Genomic DNA, 24,307 nt, shown 5'->3' with positions numbered 1-24,307 from the left:
TTTAAACACCTACACCTTTCTGCTCTCCCATTCCCGCACGCTTTGGTCTCGGTTTTTCAGGATCTATTCTATATTTCCTCATGTTCTATCCCAGCTGTAAATCGGGGGTGTGACACAACAGAGAAATATCTTTCATATATTGCTCATTGTTGATCAAGGTGGCGAAAAGGTTCGTTATTCAGAGAAGCTCAGGGATTTTAGAAGAGGAAGATGAAGAAGACTTCGGAATATGGGGCCTTTATTAGACAGGAAAAAGCAGACAGTAAGCTGGAGGTTGGGGACAGAGTGAGAGGGAACGATACTCACAGGAAATGGTCTGGGGCACGTCCCTGCAGTGAGTACTCTAGCCTTCAGTACACGGGTCACCTGCTCCACCAGGTGAGCTATAGAACCACTGTCTAATCAGTCTGACAGTCAGTTTGCAGACGACGTTGAGACTGATCATCAGTCAGCTCCAAAAGAAGCCAATCGCAGCCAGAAAGGGGAGAAATATCGATGTCAAAAAAATTTGAACGTGAATGGCCTTCTTGCTAAAGGAATGAGGCACAGCAAATGTTTGTGGTGCAACCAGGGCCAACACAAATGGCAGTGTTGTGGAGGACATCCAGTCTGATTTTGAACTTAGATGCCATCTAGAAGAGCTGTAATGTATGTCGAGCCAAGATGGATATGAAGAAATAGTATAGAGTCATCAAGTGAAAGCAGGACATGTGCAACACAGACAGAAAAACTGGTACAAACAGGCAGTTTGTTCAGTGTGGCTGAGCGATATAGACTGACATGAATCTGTTTCTACTTCATTAAAAAACAACAAAAAACCCCAAACATTAATAGTGATGAGAGACCTTGCTATATATATATATATTTGCTCATGCTAAACATGTCTTTCGACTTATTTCTTGGTTATGATGGACTTTTGCTTTTTTTTTTTACATTTTGTCAGAAACATGAATAGTAATTTTATTTATAAATGTGCTTAAAAGAGGTAAATTCTAAGTATTTACTCTATATGTGTTCTCTATTGCATGGCAATGATATAACGTACATTTCTAGTATCTGTAAATAAATTGTTATGGGTGTTGAATAAGCAAGGAGCCACCACCTTTAGACCAAGTTTTCCTGTGGACTGCATCTCCTACTGCTGTGTGTGCACCCACATTACTTGCATATCCTAATCTTTTATTTTATTCCACTTTGATTTCAGATTCTACATTATGTACATTTGTGTAAATGTCTGTGCTTGGGGAGATTTCTTTATTAGCTTTGACAGTCCAGATTGCTGTTGTATTTCTTATTATGGGTATTCTTGATGGTTTGGAAAATACTATAACAATCATTGTGTGCTTAAAATATAAAGCAATACATGTATACATCACTGAGAGGTTCCCACTTTGCTTTAAAGTACTTACACTCACAAAGAAGCTCACAAAGACCCACAAAATGAGGTCAAAATACTTCTTGCAAACAACAACAATAATTTATTACCTTAACTACCTTAATTTACCTTAATTTAGGGATGTTATAGATCAAGAGATCATGATTATCTCTTTCAGCGGCAGAAAACTAGCAAAAAATCTGGTTGTGTATTATGTACATTCTGTTTTTAGACTGAGAGGCACCGAAACATCACTTTTTTAGAATTTTAAATGTTAAACAAACAGAGTGAAGCCACAATGTGTCATTAAGATAAAGTTTTTATTTTTTCACAGTGAAACTGAATATAAGAAAAAAATATATAAGACTTACATTGTAAAGGATCAACAATATGCTAGAGGCCTCATGCTTATTTTTTCAAGTGCACACACACTAATGGTGGCAACAAGCGATAGCCATCTGGAGATTTCTATGTGTCCTCAGCACCTACAGTATTCATCTTGTATGTCTCGTCCTGCTTTCTTCTTCCCCTTTATTATTTCATAGTTGCTCCAGATAACAAAAAGAGAAAGCAGACAGAGCTACAGATAAGAGGGACAATGAGCCAAAAAGGAATGAAAAAAAAAAAAAAGAAATACGAGGACAGCAGAGTGCTCTGACTGCTGACAGAGACTCTACAAGGAAAGGAGCCATTTTTTGATGCCTGACTGTGAACTCTAATTCATGGTGAAAAGTTGAGTGTGTCTGCAGCATGGTGAGAGACAGGAAGCAGTGAAAAAATAAGGAACAGGCTGCTGAAGGTGTAGTTGCTCATTTTTTTCTATCAACATGGGATTAATGAAGGACACTTAAAATCTTAACAAACCACACAAACGCAGACTTGATGTGTGGGCTATTTGTTTCTTTTAAGTATAAAGCTTTGACCATTGAGGTAATTTAATATTTGTTTAAGATGGAAAATTCATAAAACATGTTAACTAACAAAATAGCTGGTATGCAGTGTCTGATCTCATTTCAACAAAGACAACAAAAAACCCCCCATCAAAATTCCAATGAAAAAAACCTTGTCTTTCAGCACTTAACAGTGGATAGTGCACTTCTCTAGACTCTGTACTTCAGACTGCAGTTTGGATAATTGTACACAAGATATAAAGAATATAATTAAATAAAAATGATGTCAGGGTTACGGTGACATGATCACATTTTGAGGCCTAGCTGTGGTTAGTTGGAATATTATAAACTCTGGAAATCACTTCAAGCTGGACTATAAGCTCACTGATGACTAAGCACTTGACTGCAGTCTGTCATGCATATAAATTAAATCATAGTAAAAGGGTTAGAGACCAAGCAAACGCCCAAGGCAGAAGCACTTAAAATTACAATGAACTGTAAGTTTTGAACATCAATTGAATCTCTTTTACTTAATATTGTTGTGTGGTGTTCATAAAATCTCATTTTCACAATGAGTTAACAATAGAAACTCAACGTGTAATAATTTACTTCAAGCTGTTCCAAAGACCTGGTACGAGGCAGGTGGAATAACTATGTTAATGTGAAATTATTCTTTCCACATGCCCATGCAATGGAAGCATCTGTTTTAATGCAATCATAATCACAAACTGTGCAAGCAAAGGGGTTCACTTTAAGTAACATGCTTTTTCAGCAGCATTTGCTGGTCAGAGTTTGTTGTGTGAGTTTGTTTCTTTAACTAATGAGTAAAACTTAAAACAAAGGCTCCCAGAAAGTTTGTTTGTGCCTTTAGTCTGTCAATGGGTTGGCTGCCGGAGTTTAATTATATCACAAATCTGAGCTCCTGAAAGAAACAAGAGCAGTTTTGATTTTTGTCAACCCAGTGAATGGACTTACGGATATGACTTGTTGCCACTCCAATTCTTAATGCTAGTAGGCCACACCCACCAACTACCAGCTGGTATAGTGGGCTGTTACCACCTCGTATGATGGTGGCTGTAGCTAAATGAAAATAACAGAATAACCCTTTATGTCATTGTACATGTAGATGGATAATCTATCTGATTTTCAACCATGACAAATGAAGCTGATGCCTCTTTTTTCAGCTAAACTGATGTTTTGACTTGGGTTTTACCAACATCTTGGCTAGCTACAGGTCTTTCAAAGGTGTCTAGCCTGGGTCTCCAATTCAGTGATCTCCAGAGGTGCAAATAGGCTACATGTATTACAAGTATCGTTATTACTAATGGAAACAGAGGAGTAACTAAACATCTGACACAATGAATTAAAAGTGGTGGAGGGACCTGAAGAGGCTATGCTGCTAGCGAGTAGGCTACAAGCTAAGCTAAGCTAGCAAATCCCTAAAGACACAGTGAGTGAATACTGTTAGTGAAACACCACTGTGCATTGTAATAAGATCAGGAAGTGATACTCTACCGAAAGAGAAAGAGCCAACAATAAGTGAGATTGCCACCCAAAGGAGCATGGACTGGTACCCTAAAAAACGAGCCCAGTCAGAGCTTAGTAGGCAGTAGTGGAAAAGGGGCATTTGTGGAGTGGTCCAGAAGAAATGGTCCTCTTTTGAATGTCAGCAAGACAAAAGGGATTGTGGTTGACTTCCACAGGAAAGATTATGTTGACTAAGCCCAACAACATCAAGGATCCATCATTTGTCTATCAATCAGTCTATCTTATCTTTTCATGTCGTATAGAAAACTGTTGGTATAGCATGATCAGCCAAATATAGCAGGTAAAGAAGAACACACTTCCCTACCCCTCAAAGTTATTTTTCTTCCTTCAGTTGCAGGCTAGTGGAGTTCCAGTTCATATGGCTTTCCTTTAGTTTTTAAATGAGAAACTGCTGTACCATTTTCTCAGTATTTACTTGCAATAATTTCAGCCACAACAAGCTGACAGATGGATTTATAATGTCAACTGTGGTTTATGTTAGTAAATCATTCCAAAAAATGATTTTATCTTCATTGTTTTAGGGTTATTTCAGTAGAGGCAAAAGAACATTAGTTATTATAAATAATAAAGAACACTATTTTCCTCCCGACATTGTTTGAAACTATATTAATTTTGTTGGTTGGATTGAAAGGTCGTCAAGGGGGTAATAAATCAGCACCACCAAACAAGAACATTAAAGGTGGGTGTTCCAATTAACTTGCGGACTATGCCGACTTTCAACATGCATTGCCTTTAAAAAAAATATTAATAATAATTGCTTTCTAATTTTATATTGTTGTAATGAAAAGAGCTGGATGTGTGACCTGACAGTTCTCTTTTTCATACTACAAAAACTTTGCTTTGGCATTTGATGTAAATCGTGCAGAATTGTCTAAGCCATATGATTTTCCCAGGAAGCAAGCAATGTCTTTAATGTTCATTTATTTGCTTTAAAGTTTTATCGTAAGGTTGAATTTCTTGTTCACAAATTCTGTCTCAGATTCATGCAACCTGCAGCTTGTCAGTGACTGAAGCACAAACAAACCAGATGATTCAGAGAAATAAGTAAACCACATGGACCACCATGGTCTTTCATAACAAACCAGCTTTTCATGGGTAATATAAGCTGAGGATCAAGCTTCCGTGTTATGTTGATGAGTGCAAATAATTATTCAGTAATTGAAAATTGCAGTCACAGTGGTAGTACTGCTAATGAGTTCGCTGTACTCTATATTATCCTGATGGTAACCATAGAGAGGCACAGAGGGGGAGGGCAGGCTGTCAAAGAGGCATGCAGTGCAGTGCTTCAACTCTGCCCCATACAGCCATGATGAAGTGGCTCAATCTATCTTGTTGGCTCCTAGTAAAGAACAGGCTCATTTGGCCACTGTGCTGATGACAGATGGGAGACGCCACAAGCTTTTCCCTCCAAAAGGCCGGGACCCCTGGCTTTCAGATCTGTGGACTGAACTCTGAGTGTCGGGGGGGGTAGTCACACCAAGTCTTGGGAGGGTAGATGATGTCACCGTTTATGATCCACTGCTGCTTGATAGCGTTTAATGTTTGGATACTGATAGACATATCTATATATCTATACTACTACTAATATTCTTTAATTCATAAATATATTTAAGTTGTGTTGACTTTAAGCAGTCAATGTGTACTGCGTTTTACATTCTTTGCATAATAATGCATTTAAGTATTAAGATGTGGATAACCAGAGAATATAGCTTATGTAAGTATAAAGGCTAAAAACTGTTTTGCAAAAACGATAATTAAATTTTCTTTGGAATACTTTGGATACTCATAAAGTATCTTACAGTGTTGAAGCTATAAATGAACACTTTTAATGTGTTACTGACACAACAGCACTACGCAGCTTATCCCAGCACAAGCAGTGCATTATTTGATTGTTTTTTTTTTTTTACTCTATGATTTAACAATTAAAGCAATAAAAGTCCACGTAAGATGCACCGAGTCACCCTCATGTCAGTTTGTGCGAGTGTCATATATCTGTGTACAAAGGAACATAGTGCTATACAGATAGACATGTAAAAAATGTATACACACCACTTTATGTGCTAAAACAACTAAAATGATTTGTTTTTCTATTACAAATATTTCAGCAATGATATTTTAATGTTTAATGTAACTATACTCAGAACCTTAAAATTATTTCATTATAGAGAGTTTACTTGTTATAATGTCTGTCGTCTCCAAGGCAGGGCCTAAACTAAAGAACCAGCAGCAGCACAATCACAAACAAGACCAGCCTACAGATTTCTGCATATTTTCAGACTGTCCTTTGGTGACAGTACAAAGCTGCAATATGTATAGAACGGTCCATGACACTCTTGAAATGTGTAAAGATATCATTTGATTTAATTAATGGGGTTTGTTATTCAGAATAACACTGCATCCCAGGTTTTAATGGTTTAACGTATGTAAAGTATGCCCGTGTCCTCCACTTGCTCTCCTCTCTGCAACATTACCCCTAATGTCACAGCAAACATGAGCAAAATACTAATTAAAAAAAACAGGGTTGGGTAATGGCATTGTCTCATACAAGATATTCATAGTTGTCACAAACTTCATCTGCATAATTACACCTCCCAGTTCAATAATGCTGAGAGCAAGGCACTAATTGCCTTCTGTGTAATTGTGTTACCTTTCTCCTGGTGTCTTACCTTCACTGGAAGAAATTAAAAAAGGTTATAGGGCTGACCATCTGCACCACGCAAACTAGCGTGAATCAGACTCTACACTCTACACTGACACTCATACAAATATTGTTGCCATTTAACATCCCTAAGCAGGTAGAAAAATGACTATTGATGACAAGTTGTTAGTGAATAATAGGCTTAAAATGCAGTGTGCCATAGGTGCATTATACTGTGCATCATTTTTTATTTTTGAAATCACATTATAGCTTCACAGTCGATATGAAAGACTTGATAAATGCTGTCACTGGCACAGAAATTGCCTCAGTGCTTGAAGCTACTAACACACACACAAGCATTCACGCATAGTTCCAACAATGTGGCATAATTCAACTCCTGAAAAATATTGATAATTTACATGCATTTGTGGTTAGATCATCTAAAAATTATGTAAATGTATTGAACAAGATCCAGGGGGTTAGAAACTGCAGTGAACTCAGAAAAGAAATTGGAACTTTGGTTTCAAACGAGCACTATAGTTAACATTTACATCGACACTTAAACTTTATGAGTTCTGGGACTCAGGCAACAAAAATTAAAAAATATTAGCGGATATAGATTTGGTCATACTCTCAGTCAAGGTCATCGTCTTGCCTATGTCAAGATCTCTTTCATTGTGGCAGCTATTGTGTTTTTAGACTGATCTGTGGAAATCCTGTTATGATCACTTTTGGATCATCAAAGTCAAATTTCACAGTAGAACTTAGATTTTGGCCACACCATCCTATCACACTCTAAACTTCTCGGATCCACACAAAATTTAAGTCTTTGTTCAAACATGCATCTTACATCAAAATACAACATATGACATGTACACCTAACATCTTTAATATATCTCTGCCATGGTTCTCTGTTTCCACCTGTCTAAAACTGTTTGTTTAATACGTCAATAACAGACTTCCATGACTACAGATCAGTGGCATTAACACCTTGTGAAATCCTTATAGAGACTTGTGCTGAAATATATCAAGGCTGCTCTCCCACCCTAACTAGACTGCCACCAATAGGAATAAACAACAACAGATGAACAGATTATGTCAGCTCTACCACCTTCCAAATCCTATTGGTCCACCTGGAACAACCAGAGACATATGAAAGGTTATTCGTGGACTAGAGCTCTGCCTTTAATACAATCCTTCCAGGCAAACTGTCCAAAGGTAGATAGTGTGGTGGAAGCCTAGGTTAGAAATCTTCTGGAACAAAGGACTTTTCAACCAACCAATCACACTCCATCAAGGTGGGCCAACACTGCTCCTCCTCCCTGTCTCTCAATACAGTAATCCCGCAGGGCTGAGTGCTGAGTCCTTTCCTGTAGTCCCTGTAAACACGCGACTATAAGCCTACCCACAATACCAATGCCATCATTAAATTTGCAGATGATGTAACTTCGGTGGGTCTGATCAACAGAGCAGATGAGACAGGATACAGGGAGGAGGTGCAGAAGTTGACAGACTGGGTGCAATTAACAACCTGACTTCAAACAACAAGAAACAAAGGAGCTCCTCATTGATTCCAGAAGAAAAAAGGTGGATCACCAGCCGCTGGTGATAAATGGGAAATGTGTAGAGAGGGTGTTAACATGTAAGTTACTGGGCACATATATAGCGGAGGACCTCACGTGGACACACAACACAGACTGTTTGATCGGAAAGGCACAGCAGCAAGTACACTTCCTGAGGACTCTCAGGAAGATCAACCTGCCACGTCTGCTGGTGTCTTTCTATCACCGCTCCATTGAGAGTGCCCTGACCTATGGCATCTTAGTGTGGTACAGCAGCCGCTCTGTGGAGGACAAAAACGCCCTGCTGAGAGTTATCAGAACTACAGAGAAAATAACAAACACACACCTACCTGCCCTGAACAATATCTTCACATCCTGCTGCCTTCAGAAAGCAACAACCATCATAAAGGACTCATCACACTGTGCCCACCATCTCTTTGAACTTCTGCCCTCAGGCAGAGAGGACATTACAAACACACATGACTCCAGTTTTGAACACTTTTTACACAAAGGTCACCGCTCCCCTAAATGCTACTATGAAGTCACCCAAACAATGATTTGGGAATGACATTTATGTTTGTAGCATATATTGGCACATTGAAATGACTGTGCCTGAGTGAATTTTATTTATTTATTCTCTTCTAATCTCTTCTGCTATTATTACTTTTACTATTTTTATACTTTATAAAGAGAGACATTTTTAAGCAGTGCTGCAGAGTAATTCTATTTTATATTGTACAATGACAAATAAAGGGACCTTGAACCCACTGAACAAGATATTTCAGTCCAAAAGAACAGCCAAGTAATTGCTGTCATTTCCCAATTTATGTATATAAAGGTGTAGTTAAAACATATCAAATTAAAGACGAAAGTAGTTCAATCAGTTAAAACTCTTCAAAAATGTCTACAACTATACACACTGATTCAGATTGTCATATTGTCTTGAAGCGACTGTTGTTGTAATTTGGTGCTATGTAAATAAAACTGAATTAAACTGTTTCTCATTCCAGTTTCTCATTCCAAAAGGGACCAGAGGTTAGTCAGAAAAGTTCAAAAAATGACAAAAGGATAATTTAACCTATACCTCTAAAATATGCACTTAAATAGGGAGAAAAAAACAAATTGATAGAACACAGTGTTCTATCAATTAACAAGCAATCACAGTTAAAGAGCAGCCGTACCTGTCATGTTTCCTGCACTTCACAGTTCACGCCCTCTGTCTAGCTTGAAAAAAGATATTTTTATCCTATGATTATGAATAATGCAAACACTAATCAGGTCTGATAGTCCACTCAGGACTATAATGTGCAGGTTGAAACCGGTGGCAGTTGAATGGAAACCTGTCTGACACAATAGGCTGTAACATGAAAAAAAAATTCTTGTTTCAAATTAAACAGACTTTCAATCAGCTCCATTTGGACTTACATTTTGTCTGTTGAAGGTATATGCTTCCTATTCCCAGCATGACTCAGTGATGTGTCCAAGTTATTTTTAACATAGTGTGCATTTCAACTTTTCCTTCTCTCCCTCATAGGATTTGAGCCCTGATTTTGTTTTTGCCTGTGTCTCAGTCACCTTCACTATCACTAGTAAGAAAAAAGTGACACTTGTGTATATTGAAAAAGAAAGTAAAGATGGAAAGTGGTGGAAAACTGAAATCCTTCACAAAACACAGAGCTGCTTGTCGCATAATGGCTTTGATCTTGTTGCATTTCAATACCACCAAACAGTCATTTAAAGCACTCAATTTAAATAACATTTTTTATATAGTGCCAATTCACAATAACACTCACCTCAATGCACTTTATATTGTAATGTAAAGACCCTGCAATATTCAAAAGAAGCCCCAATAACCAAACAAGCCCATATGAGCAAAAACTTGATGAAAGGGGGAAGGAAAAACTCCCTTTTAACAGGAAAAAAATCCAGAAGAACCAGGCTCGGGAAGGGACAGCCTTGGAGATCTACATCTAGATGTAGATCTCCCAGGTGAGACGAAATATATAGTCTCTATGGGGAATTGTGAGTCGACCCCACCTGGGAGATCTACATCTAGATGTAGATCTCCCAGGTGAGACGAAATATATAGTCTCTATGGGGAATTGTGAGTCGACCCTATGCTCTCCTCTCATTAGGCATGCCCAGAAGATGTAAAAAGGGAGTTGTTAGATTTAGTATACATTCCTGATTTGACAGTAATAATACCATACACAGTACAGATACAGATAACTGTGATTTCTGTTCCTTTAAAGACAGAAATAGAGTTCTCTTACTTGAGGCGATACACAACAGTCTGGTCTGTACCACAAGGAGAGAGAGAGCCATTATCTTTCACTTCAGGGAGCGTGACTCCAGTAAGTGGGTCATTATGGAGTTTCACACTGAGCTTCAACTGTTATTTCCATTATTCATTAATATTTTAATTTATTTTTTAATCTATTAACCTATCAAGTAAAATAATTATTTAAAAATGTGCGAGACAAAGGTGCATCACAGCAGCCAAGCAATGGCCAAAAACGTCAGATAAAGGAATGAGACTTCAAAATTCAGCATATCCTCGCATTCCAGTGCCTGGAAGAAAAGAGAGGCAGTGTATTTTTCAAAAATAGCGTACTATCATGCATTTCAACAATAAAACATAAGACTGACAAAATGAAGGAGAAAAGACTTATAATTGTCTAATCTGCATTTAGAGATGTGCAAACCAAATTTCAGAGCCCTTTGGAAGTGTTTGTCAGTAAACTAAGTTACTAAAGGCTCAGAATGGCAATTCATTATCTAAGTGGTAATGTAGCTATAGGGCTTTTGGTTGTTGATTAAATTCTATCATATTTAATTCAGACTTGTCACTTTTTCATGAATTAAGTAGCCTACTTGGTTCTTGACTCTGTTTCCCAGGTTCTTTTCTGTCATTTCTCACACAGTCGAACAGTAAGACGCATCTCCTGACAATTTTGTGACACGGATCAGCAGTCAAAATCAATAAGTGGTTTATGTCCCACTTGGTCAGCTGTCTTTCTTTCTTGTTTTTCTTCCTTCTGTCTCTCTGTTTCTCTTTCTGTCAGTAAAACAAAACCTTTGTTTACTACTGCACGCAAATAAAAATCAATAAGTAATTAAAAAATAGTTCAGTATCAAATTTTCAAGACGATTTTGAGGGACCTTAAATTACATATAACGGTTGGGAAGACTGCTGAACTATTGCTCAAAGTCATGTGAAAACACTTGTGACTGTCAGATATTGTTTTGTCATTAAATTAATGGTTCAGTAGTCAAACAGGTGATGAAAATGTTTCTTTTTCAACAAAATAAAACACCAAGCTGAGCAGATCTTAAATGATAGTTCAGAAACTGATAAGCCGAAATCCAGGATAAAGCATATGACATTCTTACATTCAGAGTAATAAAAGTGAGTTGTATCACTGAAAGCACCTGAATACTTACTAAATGGACCTTGAGCTGAGATTGCATGGAAAACCTTGTCAACTGTTGTGCAAAGCACAGAAAGAATAAATGAAGCTAAATGGGGAGGCCTTGCAGTTATTCTGCTTCACTGCAGAGCAAGACTTTTACTGGTCATTGAATGGATTTGTCTCAGTTTCTTCATGTTTTCATCCTCTTTAAGATTAAGAGTTTGGGAGTTAATGAGAGTTTCCCACTTCAAAGTTATTTGTGGTTGAAAAACGTTAGGCTTTTTCATATGAGCAAAGCAAAGAAGTGTCAGTGTCTCGAATCCTGACACCATATCCACTATATAAAAAAATAAGCTGACAGATCATTAAAAGGAAGAAGGATTTGAACACTTTTGGCCACATTCGGTCTTTGGATTAAAACTAATAAATAATGTTAGCGGAAGAGCTTCTTCTTCATCTGTAAGCATGCATCTTCCCTCTCTTTTTTCCCACTTTGTATCAGCTTGCGTGCATAACTAATAATCCGGTTATTTAGCATTACTCTCATGTTTTGGCATGCACTGCTGTTTCAACAAAGGTTCATGCTGAGCCCAAGTGCATCATGGTCCTATAATGTAGCTGTGACTTTGTATCTCATGCAGCTCATGGATGTAAACTCTTGCATCTGTCACAACAGCAGATGTCAGCTCTGTTTTACTGTCCCTACACAGACATTCAGTATTGCAGCTATAGATCAGATGATGTCTCATGATCATGAGGCATAATTACCAGAATAGCCTGATTTGTCTGTCTTTGTCTGGGACCCACTCTTTATAACTGTATAGAGTGCACTTCATATATTTAGAGTGTGATTTTTTTTAGTATGCCAATTCATATGTTCATCACAATTCAGTATTCAAAGACTAAGTTTCTAATTTGTTGATCTGATGCACAATATGGGGAAAAAAACACTAACACTGGATCTGAAATCACACTGTCTTTTTACAAGAAATAAAACAGAAGCAGCAAAGCTGGACAGACAAGTAATTCCTGAGACTGTATATAGAAGATGCACACAGTGAACGCGATGACAAATGTTTATTTCATGACGTCACATTTTGGAGGCTCAACTTCAGCATTTTGGCTGTCACCATGGTGATGTCTGTGAAGCCAGACGTGTTCATATTTGGATCAAAGGGTTGGAGTGCAGTGTTATCAGCTAAAACTAGCAGGATTTGTTAGCAACCTGCATTCATCCAAGCTGTAGGTATGCATAATAAGGATAGGCAATCTAAAAAACAATATGGGAACTGAATTCACTGAGCAAGCAAGCAAAGTTTTATTGATAGTGCCCATTTGTTTCCAGGTGGAAGCACATTGTTCTGCACAAAGCACAAGCTCCAAGAATGAATTCTTGGGCGTCCAGTTCAGTGACTCAAATTAACAAGGGGTCATGCTCATGACCTTTAGCCTTACTGGTATACTACTGTACTTACTGTTATTAATAAGTAATTAAAAAAAATCTCTCCCTGTAAAGTTATTGTGAGGGGAAACAATTCATAGAAACCAAAGAGTTTTGATACAGTTAACTTGGGCATTTGAAGTGGGAGTCTTTCGTGAGTGACTTGCCTTTGGAGTCAGCCTCAAGTGGCCAAAACATGCTTTTTTTGGCACCTCCACATCAACTTTCTTTTTTAGCTTTGTAATTCCCTGCTATTGGTGACTGTTATTCTGTGCTATCACAGACCCATGGGAGAAAATGTATTTCTAATTTTGCAGAGCAATTCAAAGAACCCTGTATGGAACCATAAGCATTTATAATTTCCTGGTTTCATGAAGAGCTCACAAATAAATCACATCAGTTGAGGCTAAGGTTGTACTGTCTCTAAAAATGCACAAAAATAGTGGAATAGAAAGCCAAAGCACCTTATTGTTAGGTCCTTGAAAAAGAGTTGTATGCCTATGCATATGTACAGCTCATTTTTAGCCATTGGTCTGACACAACAAGCAAGGACCATCTTAAATGTGAGCTATATGGGTCAGGAAAAAATGTAATCACTACAATACATTTAAGTATGATTTAGCTTTTGCATTCATGCAAAAATCACACAACTACTATCTCAGCTTTCTGTGCTTGTTGATTTTGCTTTCCTACTCAAAACAAACATACTCTACTTTTCCAGGGGCCCAGTTTATTCTTTTTCAACTTCACAATATCTCAGACAAAAACAGGAAAAAACATAAAACCTCGCCAGACAGAATCAGAATCAGAATACTTTATTAATCCCGAAGGAAATTAGGGTTACAGCAGGCAGCACGCTAATGGCGCATGCGCACTTACAAAGGAACCTACTGACTAAACTAAACACAAACAACACATTGGGAAGACATGTCAGAGAGGTAGGCTGATAGGAAAAAAAAAACAACGAAAATACATAACATGAGGTGAGAGGAGGAGAAAAAAACTCCACTCAGACTGAGCTCCTAGTGGGAGAACAGTTTGATAACAGAAAAAAAACAGAAAAAAATGTCCTCAGTAAAATATTCTTGTTTTTTCACACTTCTTAGGCAAATCTAACTGCAAGTTTTTTCATATAAAGAGTTCAAATGAGTGCATATCCTTCAATCAAGCTCGAGGTCACTGCAAAAATATTCATGGAATATTCTTGTGACAGATATTAGCTCTGGACTTGAAAACATGGCACTTTTCCAACACTAAATGCCACCATTAAGTTCAAAACTTCACACTGAGACTCACTGAAGTCACACTTTAGAGGTTAGCGCCCATTTATGACAATGCCTCTTGCACCTCGTTGCTGGATTAATGTACCTCAGCGTTCTATTGCACACACCACTAAGCTCCCAATGGCCAGCAAGAGCCGGATTTTTCGTGAAGGTCGCACAATGTGAATGTAAATAGTTACTCAGCCGAGACATAACTGCCGACAACATTTTTAAAGTCCACCTACTGCCAACATTTGTCTCATTAGTGACCACACAGGTGTGTTAACATGTTGCTCACAGCATTGTAAAAGAGGAAATGATGTCTTGTATTCATCCTTTCACGAGCCACTAGACCTCAGTTGGACCAAAGCGTCCTGATTTACAGCTTTATAATAAAAACTGTGGAGGTAGGTAAGAGTATATGATGTATTTCATAAAAGTAATTTGTGCAAGCTCGAAAGAAGCAGTAGTGTTGAACGTACTTAATACTTATGCATGAGGAAGAAAGCATTTTTGTGAATAAAAAGGAAGCAGCTGGGAGTGATGAATACAAACAGTTTATCAGAAAAAGTGCACATTGTACAAGTTTCTATAAGTGGAAAATAATGTTAGTGAGTTTGGAATTTTAGGCAAAATCACATCTAGCAATATGCATTATTTTGATCTGAGCAGATTTAGCACACAGTGAACACAAGCAGGCCACCTACTGGATCAATCTTGACTAATAACCCAGTCTCACCATGGAAACTATTCTAAATCCAAAACTAGTTCCAAAATCATAACCGCAGTGTGTCTGGCAATTGTGCCCTCAGGCTTTGTCACTGTGCCAAGCTGAAAAAAGAATTCATAACAAACGTGAGCATGATAAGATGAATTTTGTGGATGTATTCCTTTTGTCGAGGTTGTTTAGAGAGTGTTGCCGCATGTTTAGCGTCGTATAGGCCCTGAGAAGGCATCAATACAATGTCTCGCTGAGGATCAGCCATTTTAATTATGTCCATCTCTGTGCTATCGCCATCTGCTTTGAACCTGGATGGGCCTCCTCCAGCAAGATGCTATTCAAATCAATTGCAGCAATCTGCACAATGCTAGCATGATAAGCCATGCTGACATATTTTGTGGCCTTTCTAAAGCAGTTTTATATTGAATAGATAACGTTTATTACATCCTAAAGTAATCTTTCTTGGTTTGAAAACCTTCCCTCTAACTTGTTCAGTGGGGGGCTTTGCTAAAGGACCTATTGAAATTAAAACAAAAGGTTTAAATAGAATTATATGCTGTCAGATTGTTACTAATCGCCTTGTAGATTTAATGAGGTAATGCTAAATACCAGCTTAAGTAATTATGCCTTTATTTTCTCCAGGGCTGTTGTTGCTAGTGTTAATGAAATTTTATATAAGAAGACTTTCTTTTTGACAACTTCCTGGCCATGCTTGTTATATTTTGCATCTATTTTTAAATGGGAGTGACCATGATTAGAAATGAGTATATAAGTGAGACAGCTCAGATTCAGTGGTTTGAAGACAAAGTTATAGAGGCAAAATTGAGATGGTTTGGACCTGTGCAGAGGAGGGATATGCTGGACAAAGGATGAGGAATATGGAGCTGCCAGGCAGGTGGAAAGGAGGAAGACCGCAGAGAACATTCATGGATGTAGTGAAGGAGGACATGCAGGCTGCTGATGTGACAGAAGAGGATACAAGGGATAGGGTGAAATGGAGGCAGATGATCCACTGTGACGACCCCTAAAGGGAGCAGCTGAAAGAAGAAAAAGATTTATGCCATTGATTTTACAAGTAGTACATACACAACACAATCAATAGTTTCTTGCTTAACACAGCGAATATTGTCTAGCAATGAATTGTATGAGTTATATAGGTTCACAAACATGTTAATGAAATGATCCTCAGTATAAGATGTTGATGCTCTGAATGTCACAGACAGTCAATGGCTGTGTGGAGAGAGTGAATTTGTTTGATTTGCAGTGTGCCTCCTTGACATTAACGAGCAGAGGATATATAATATATCTAATACTACAGTTCTTCTCCTGGCAAGGTTCAGCGGAATCTCCTGTAGCTCTACTATGAAATAAATCAATAGTCCTGAAACTCAGTAATTGCTATGAGACTACTGAAATCCATCATCCAAAATGTTTACTTAATTAGGTTTATTTAACTCTAATGGGTATGTAGGTGAGTCATTTTAAAAGTATGTGAGCGTAATAGTCTCTGCCGTACCGAGACAAATGACCTTTGAACCACAAAAAGATCAGGACTGGAGGACAGAAAGAAGCCCGGTCAGTGTATGAGGAAAATACGGATGGAGGGCTCATTATTGGCTTTTCACTGTCAGTCTCAGTGGCTTCAATGACATACAGGACTCTGTAATTCCCTTTCAGTTTCTCTGTCAGCCTTCCTCACTAAGTCCAAGGCAGACAAAAATAGGGAGGGAGGATTATGGAGAGTTCGACCGACAATAACAGTAACAGTTGAACGGAACTGAGATAAGGTGGTCCAACAGATAAAAATAACGACAAAAGAGTGTGCAACACTATGCTGCTTGGGGAAGATATACTAAGAAGACAGGCCGTGGGAGCAAAGAAAAAATGGAGACGATGAGGTGTAGGAAGAACAAGTTTGTCAGAATTGGGGGAGTGTTAATGAGTATTTCAGAGTGGTGAGCCCCGTGGTGAGAAAAAAAGAGATTAAAATCTGGACTGTCAATGGCGAAGGGTGCATTAGTCCAAAGATGGGCTCATTTAAACTGTAGACAGGATCAATTGGACCTCCTAATGCAGTACAACGAGATGGCCTCCTCCGGCAAGAAAGGGTCAAGCACTCAGCTCCTGCATGCAGAATACAGCTTAATTTGACTTAATAATGCAGTTCTGACTTTAGAGAAAATCCATGCATATGCTACTGCGCATACACCATGAATGGATAAAAGCCAATTTGTCTATAAATGCTATAAATGCCTGATGGCTATTTATATCTTTCTCTTCTCTCCTTTTATTCCATGAATAAGTGGAACGACTTTGTTGTTATGGAGATGGATTCCAAGCAACAGCAGATGCATATTACAGGCAGTGAAATGGACATAGTTGCTTTGTTCTTAAGAATTACACAAAGAGAGGACGCAGTAGTGCAGTATGTTTTAATTAGTAAGCACTTTCTGTAAAGTTGTTTTACAAATATTGGTAAAATTAACTATTAACCCTCTCCAGGCAGACGTTGCAGATTTGCAACAGTTAAGAACTAACAACCTGATTACCCCACATACATATTTTATGAGTTTTTTTTACTCAGAAGTACCACTGCAGGACTTGGTTGTACATTAGCAACAAAAAACTTAATTTGGGCCTGAGAGGGTTAATCAAGTGAGTAATATATAAGGATAAGTACTATTCCCCATAAAAAAAAAGGACCCAGTTTGGGATTTTGGGCTTAATCTCAGTGCCCTCCATAACCTTTCTAACCATCTGCAGGCTGTTATCAGCAAAAAAAAGTTTGGCTAATTCCACATTGGCCATCCATCCATCTTCTTAAGTGCTTATCCAATTCAGGGTCACAAGCAGGAGGGGCAGTGTGTACCCTAATCCAGCTGACACCGAGTCAAAGGAGGGGAACATCCTGGACAAGTGACTGTTCCATCACAGAGCTTACACATATCACAGAATCAGACAACTGTTAGGCTGCTATTTAGACAGGGGTGGTGGATGAAGGCAAATAACAATACTAGAAATTCATAGATAACCCATGAAAATGATAACAATCTTTTATCAAAGTGTGGCTGCTCACTAACATGTTACCAGACTCATGTCGATAATATTTCTGTTTGTTATAAAGCAGGTAACCGGCTCTTTAAAAACATGACTGGGATATTTGATGTTACAGACTTCTCCTAAAAACTTCAGTTGAGTTCTATAAACAACCAACTTCAAACCACTGAAACACTTTAAAGAGCAAATCATATTAAGTTTTATAAAACTTGTGGAGGCAAGCTATATTAAGTGTAGCTTGCATCCACCAGTGTGTGAAAGTGAGAGTGAATGAATAGTGGAATTGTAAAGTGCTTTGGGTGCCTAGAAAAGCGCTATATAAATGCAATCTATTATTATTATCATTCATTATTAAAATATATTTTATCTTCAGTGCCTTTTACATTTTACATGTCTTTGGTTTTCTGATTAAAATATCTCTACATGGTGATCCACCATTATTCAAAAACTCTATCAGACCAACAAAATGAACAAATAAATAAATAAAAATAACAATAGAAAATAAAAAGTGCTTCCAGATCACTTGGAATAGACAAAAACTGAGTACTGGCCTTGAGACTAGGACTAAATATAATATGTTTGCAGATGCTCAGTGCCACGTTTGGCGTGCAATGTTTTTTTTCCGACAATGATCTCGTATTTAACATTGCTTCAATTTTTTTCCCCTTTTTTCGTTTTGCATTAACAGCAGATGGTCTCTCATTGTTTCTTCTTTCCCGGTACAGCACTTGTCTGCAGAAGAGTTGTCATTAATAAAAACAAAATACTGAAACAGCCAAATAAAGACTCCTGCATTTTGTAAGTGATGATTTTTTTCCAGTAATTTTAGATATGTACACATGCTACGGTATCAGGTTTGGACAAGTATGTGCAGTTCCAAGTCCAACATCCATATTGTAGAATCATAATCAGGTGCCAGTGAGTCATGGTCTGAGACTGAACTACATCTGCCAAATAGCTCTTTGGTGTCCAGAGGAATTCAGATGTGGGCTGCTTATAGACTTCAAACAGATTTACGATTATTGTTTTGATTTCCTCATAGTTATATGTTTTCCTTATTGTTACCATATGGCTAAAGAGATTAGGATAATGATGCAAGTTGTGGTTTTGTACACGATGGCATAGCAAGGTGCAAAGCTTCATTAACCATAGAAATGCTGGCTCGTTAGTTCTACAATATTGAAAACTGACTCACTGACCAAATAATGTTGACTAACAACTTTGTTGGGTTATTAATGGTGTTATATGCATTTACTGTAATGACCCAGCCCACATGGATTTCTAGGACACCAAATAGATCAGTGCAATAATTAAATATTTGTACTTTTTGAAGTTTATTTTCTACCCAGAGCTTTACACAGCAAGTTTTTGCCTAAACTATAATATAAGTTTTTGGAAGATTCATTCAAAAGTCCTCATTAGAAATAAAAGACTCTTGGGTCTCATCTAAATCACAGAACATCTTTCTTTTCTTTCTTTACAGAAAAAGCCTCCCACTGCTTCACAATCCACCAACATTTTCATCTAAAACAGCAGCAGTATGTTAAACACTGCAGGAAAACAACTTTGTAACAGCCACGCTAATATCTGCTACATGTAAGAACAGGGAAGCTTTGGAGTGATGCTAAAAAGGTAATGTTTGATATCAAGTTAAAAGCTACAAAAGTACTGAGAGCTGGATAAAGTGACACTTATAAAAGCAAAGCTTTATCTTTGGCCACTTTCCCAGGCTGGCCTCTACTACTTGGCGTGATCACAATAAAACTGGTTTTCACAGTTAGCCCCTGCTGTGAGGCCGCAGGAGAGACACTTGTCTTGGCGAAACATGCATGATTAAAGTGAACTATCCCAGTATGGAAAGTGCGAAACTACTATTACTAAGACTAAAAGCTTAAATAATTACACAGCTTTCACCTGAGAGCTCGGCTGCAGGTCAGGGAAATTTAGCACCTGTAAGCATTTGGTCATTCTTTTGGGTGGAGTACGGTGCACTTTCTAAAGTTCATTTAATCAACGTACGTTCTCTTATAATAGCTGTGATTGTTAGTAATAAATGGTAACTTCACTCACTATTAATTAATAAATGTCTCCCTTTGTGACATTAACATCTAGAAAGAAAATAAGCCATTGTGTAATTAATCAAAGTGTTTAATGATGACAAAATAAATGCCACTGAAATGCCAGGAGATTTAATTGTTGCTACTAATGTGGATAAATCAGAAATAATTCACACATTAACAGAAGCTTTTCATTTATGTGAAAGATGTTTCGCTCCAGTACTAGATTTATGTAATTTCATCTGTCTTTTCAAGCATCCGAATGGTGCCTTTAAAAGGAGCACTGCAGAAATTACAACATTTGGCTGTGAGCCTAACGTCTTCAAAACATGCTAAAAGTGGCGTTCCCATTATGAACAAATCATCACTAGACCCAGAATCCATTGCTGTTGGTGAAAGCTTTGAAGTATGAGAGGCAATTTTCACAGTATAATTTTGATGCAGTTTGACATATGAAGACGTTTTTGTTTCCAGCAGAATTAATACAGTCGTGGCAGGAGTGCACATCGACAATGGTAGTAACGCCTAAATTTATTCCAAATTTTTCAAACACCCTGCAAACAAATAATGGCTTGTAACATATTATATTGGATTTTAATGTAGCTGTAAACAGCCTTACAATGAGCATATTATATGGCTGTTTACCATCTAGAGTTTTTAAACCATTTTTATCACATAGTGTGTGGCTGTAGGCTTCAGGAGGCATTTGCTAAGCTGACAGTTATTTCCAAGGTGAAGAACAAATGTTAAACCTTAATATGCTGATAAACATGGTTCAATACAGTTTGCTGTATTTCTGTATAAAGTATAATTGCTGTGCTTATCCTCCACTGTGTTTATTAAATAATATACAATATATTACAGAGAAAATATGAGAAAATATTAGACTGTTCTTATCTGGGGTACACAAGCATTCTACCAAATAACTCACATGAACCGTAGTTGAACATGTCTAACAAGGTCAAACCTGACAGAAGCTGTTATCCCTTATTGATTTTCCTTATCAGATCAATGCCAGTTGTGAGTGAGGTGATATAGATAATACAGAAACCTGGCACACAAACTGAAAGACCCATGGTAGCATGTAGCTGATATAACTAACGGCTACTTGACGTTAGATTATCTGAACTCACTCCATTGAGTTCAGATAAAGCTATTTGTTTTTCCTAACACAAATAGAGAGCTGCACTATCAAATCCATTATTTTGAACACTTTTGCAGTCTAACTATTGCGTTTTTTTTAGACACCAGTAACTAAACACCACTTTTTCCTTTCTGTTTCTACAATATTAGCACAACGTGTAGTAATTGGCTTACTTTGAACCATCATAGGCAAATAGCAAAATTGAAAATGAAAAACATTAATAATTCTTTTAAAAGATCATCTTGGTCATTTCTAAATGACACATTAAAAAGCTTGGAATTACTTATTAGGGTTCCAATTTGAGGAGACTCTAACAGTGAGTACATGCAGGGGTTAAACTTAAATTATTCCTATTAAATAAACTAAACTTTTCTTTTCTCAACTTTTGCTTCACAAAAACAAATGCACTACATATACAGTTCAAGAATCCCTCTAAACATTAAGCATAATGTCTCACACACCTTAATGCTTCTAAAAACAAATGAGACACGTAAAAAAACATAAACAAACACTCACATTCCCTCAACAAGCTTAACTGCCCTGCAGCCAAGCACATTAAAAAACAATTAGGGCTCTCTGATTTCTCTGTGTTTAGTGGGGGGGGGGGGGGTTTCACCAAATGCATCGGCAGCAACCCACAGAGTCCAGCTGGTTCCCCAGGACTCAGTATACAGTGCTTCTTCAAAGAAAGACAGAAAGAAGACACAATGACAGGGGTGCAACTTCACTGTAACTCAAGTGTGTTGGACAGAATGAATTGGGATAGTGTCTTGAGTGTATAATGGCAGTGGAGTAAGCATTCATGTGTGGTAAGTCCCACCGGGCAGATACTGTTGTTGTAAGCACTCTAATTATGTTGCTAGGCAGGCTGATGGACAGGCGTGGAGGATGTAAAGCCTCTGGAGAGGCAATCTTTGAAAGGACACACACATAAATACAGAAAGAAGAGGTTTTGCTTTACAGTACTTGGATTTCTATTAGGTAGATAGACCTTTACTTAAAGGTTGAGGGTAGCTAATTTGGAACAGTTGCAATTAAAAATGAGATTTAAAAAATTGTGATAAAATGAATGATTATTTTTTGAAAGGTTTTTCATTTTGTTCTTTTATTACCCATCTCTGCAGGGAACCGTTCATTTCTGCTGATGTTCTACTTTGTAATTGTTTTAAATCACATGTCTAATCTTGAGGTATCTGCTGCTCCAGTACAAGAAAAGAGCATGTTTTTTTTTTTTATCATTTTTTTAAAAACTATTTCAAAAGTTTGCATAGATAGATAGATAGAATTTTATTTCAAACATGCAAATATAACTGAAATAACAAGAGAAAAAAGAAAAACAAAACTTAAAAAACATCAAGTTTTCATGTATATGTCTATGTCTACAGAATGTGTGTGCTCGAAAGGAGTAGGATGAAGTTTACACTTTTCCTGTTCCTACCCCCTTATTTCAGATTTCATTACTTACACATATTCAGAATTTGACATTATATGATCCATACATGTTTAACTATATACAAGTCTACACTCTTATGCAACACATGAACATACACAAATAAAACAATTTTAGCACGTAAACCAAAATGACAGCAAACTACATTTTAACATAACCGCACTCTGTGGTTAACACCCGCTTAATCTCTGAGCTTATTTTATATCTATGTGACAAACACCTTAAAGAACACTTTAAGCTTGGGGTACTCTGGCCTTGATCTGAAAATAAGGACAAGGCTTCAATAGAGCACAATGAGACAACTCAGTCACTGAGAGGAAGATTTCCTATATTCATGCAATTTATTATTTTTAAACAATTGTGTGAATTTTTGTAAGTTAAATTACTTTTCTTAATTTTCATCTGCACAGGTGTTCCACACACTAACTCCTGTGACTGTAATGCTGTGATATTTTACATTTGTCCTTACTACTGACTTGCTGAACATTGTTTTGCAGTTCTGAGGTCAACCAAATCCTTACATTTGAGAAGATTTAATTGATGATATCACCTACAGTAAAACCTGGGACAAACACATAATAAAAATCTTAAATAAGTGGTAACAACACATAATGACCACATTCAAATAATAATAAAAAAAGTTGTGGAAAGAACAAGGTTTATTAAAATCATTTATTATCTGTATCTTACCAAAAGCTAAGTAACATTTGTTGCGCTGTCTACACCCCATTTTCATAACACATGGAAAAATACACTTAATTCGACTATCCTAGTTCTAAAACATATCTAGCTTCAACAACATGCAAGTGCCTATGTCTAAGTGTGATGCATGCCTTACTCACACAATATAACAAATTATATGCTGACTTGGCTCAGCTTACGGCAAGCACATCACAGGAGCAAAGTGAGTGTGCCCTGATGCCATATACTGTGTCATGCTTTTAACCAAGGTGACAGCTTCTCACCTGGAAGAAATAGGTGCCTCTTGTTTGTATCATTTATCTTCATATGACATGGTAACATTTTGACATTTAAGTCACATGCATCATGTTTACAACTAAATGTATCCCTACAGCCAAGCTTTCAAATATATTTTGTGCGACATTTCATTTTTTATTCATGTTATAATATATATATATATATATATAGAATAAGCATAAAACTAGCTGGCTAGAAATGCACTTATGGTCATTTTTCTTGAATTTTGTAAGACACTGTTTAAATTCTGGTTTGTGGCACTCAGTCTCCATCAGTGCTCACACAATTACTCAACTACTTTTGCAGCTACTTCAGGTCAGAATCGAACATATACTTTGTACGGGACTAAAGATTATTTCTTTTTCTAGCACTGGGGAGAAAAGAAAACCTTTCATAAAATGTAAGGAGACTGAATAAGGTATTTTAGTAGGCAATATACAGCAAAAAGTGCATTTTATATTTTATATTTGGCCTACTATCAAGCTTTTTCAAAAGGGTTTAAAATGGGTATGTCTGTGAAAAGCATCATATTTATGTAAGAATAAAATATATATATATTTTACATTCAGCAACAGTCATCATCACAGGATTCGCCATCACACTGGTTACAGATCGCTTCACCTTGTCAGACTTAGCTCCATCAGCAGGCGACTTGGAGGGGGATAATCCCCGCCAATCAATTATCCTTCACAGCCAAAGTCATCAGGCAGCATTGACTGAGCTTATTTCAGCAGTCGACGAATCAAAGGGGGAAAATGAAGGGAAGCATTT

General features: G+C 37.3%; 1 protein-coding gene across 1 annotated transcript in view; it reads left to right on the top strand.

Moving 5' to 3' along the window:
* Positions 1-210: 210 nt before the first annotated feature.
* The window catches only part of LOC146378205 (soluble guanylate cyclase 88E-like), a 112,055-nt gene continuing 87,958 nt past the window's right edge, over positions 211-24,307 (top strand). The window contains 1 exon segment of the mRNA XM_084942651.1: positions 211-378. Within this exon segment, the coding sequence (XP_084798777.1) occupies positions 211-378 (168 nt within the window).

The sequence above is a fragment of the Perissodus microlepis genome, chromosome 11 (assembly GCF_051167445.1).
Source record: "Perissodus microlepis isolate ML-2025 ecotype Zambia chromosome 11, ASM5116744v1, whole genome shotgun sequence".
Lineage (NCBI taxonomy): Eukaryota > Metazoa > Chordata > Actinopteri > Cichliformes > Cichlidae > Perissodus > Perissodus microlepis.
The sequence above is the reverse complement of the archived record's forward strand: the minus strand, read 5'-3'. Positions and strand labels throughout refer to the sequence as shown.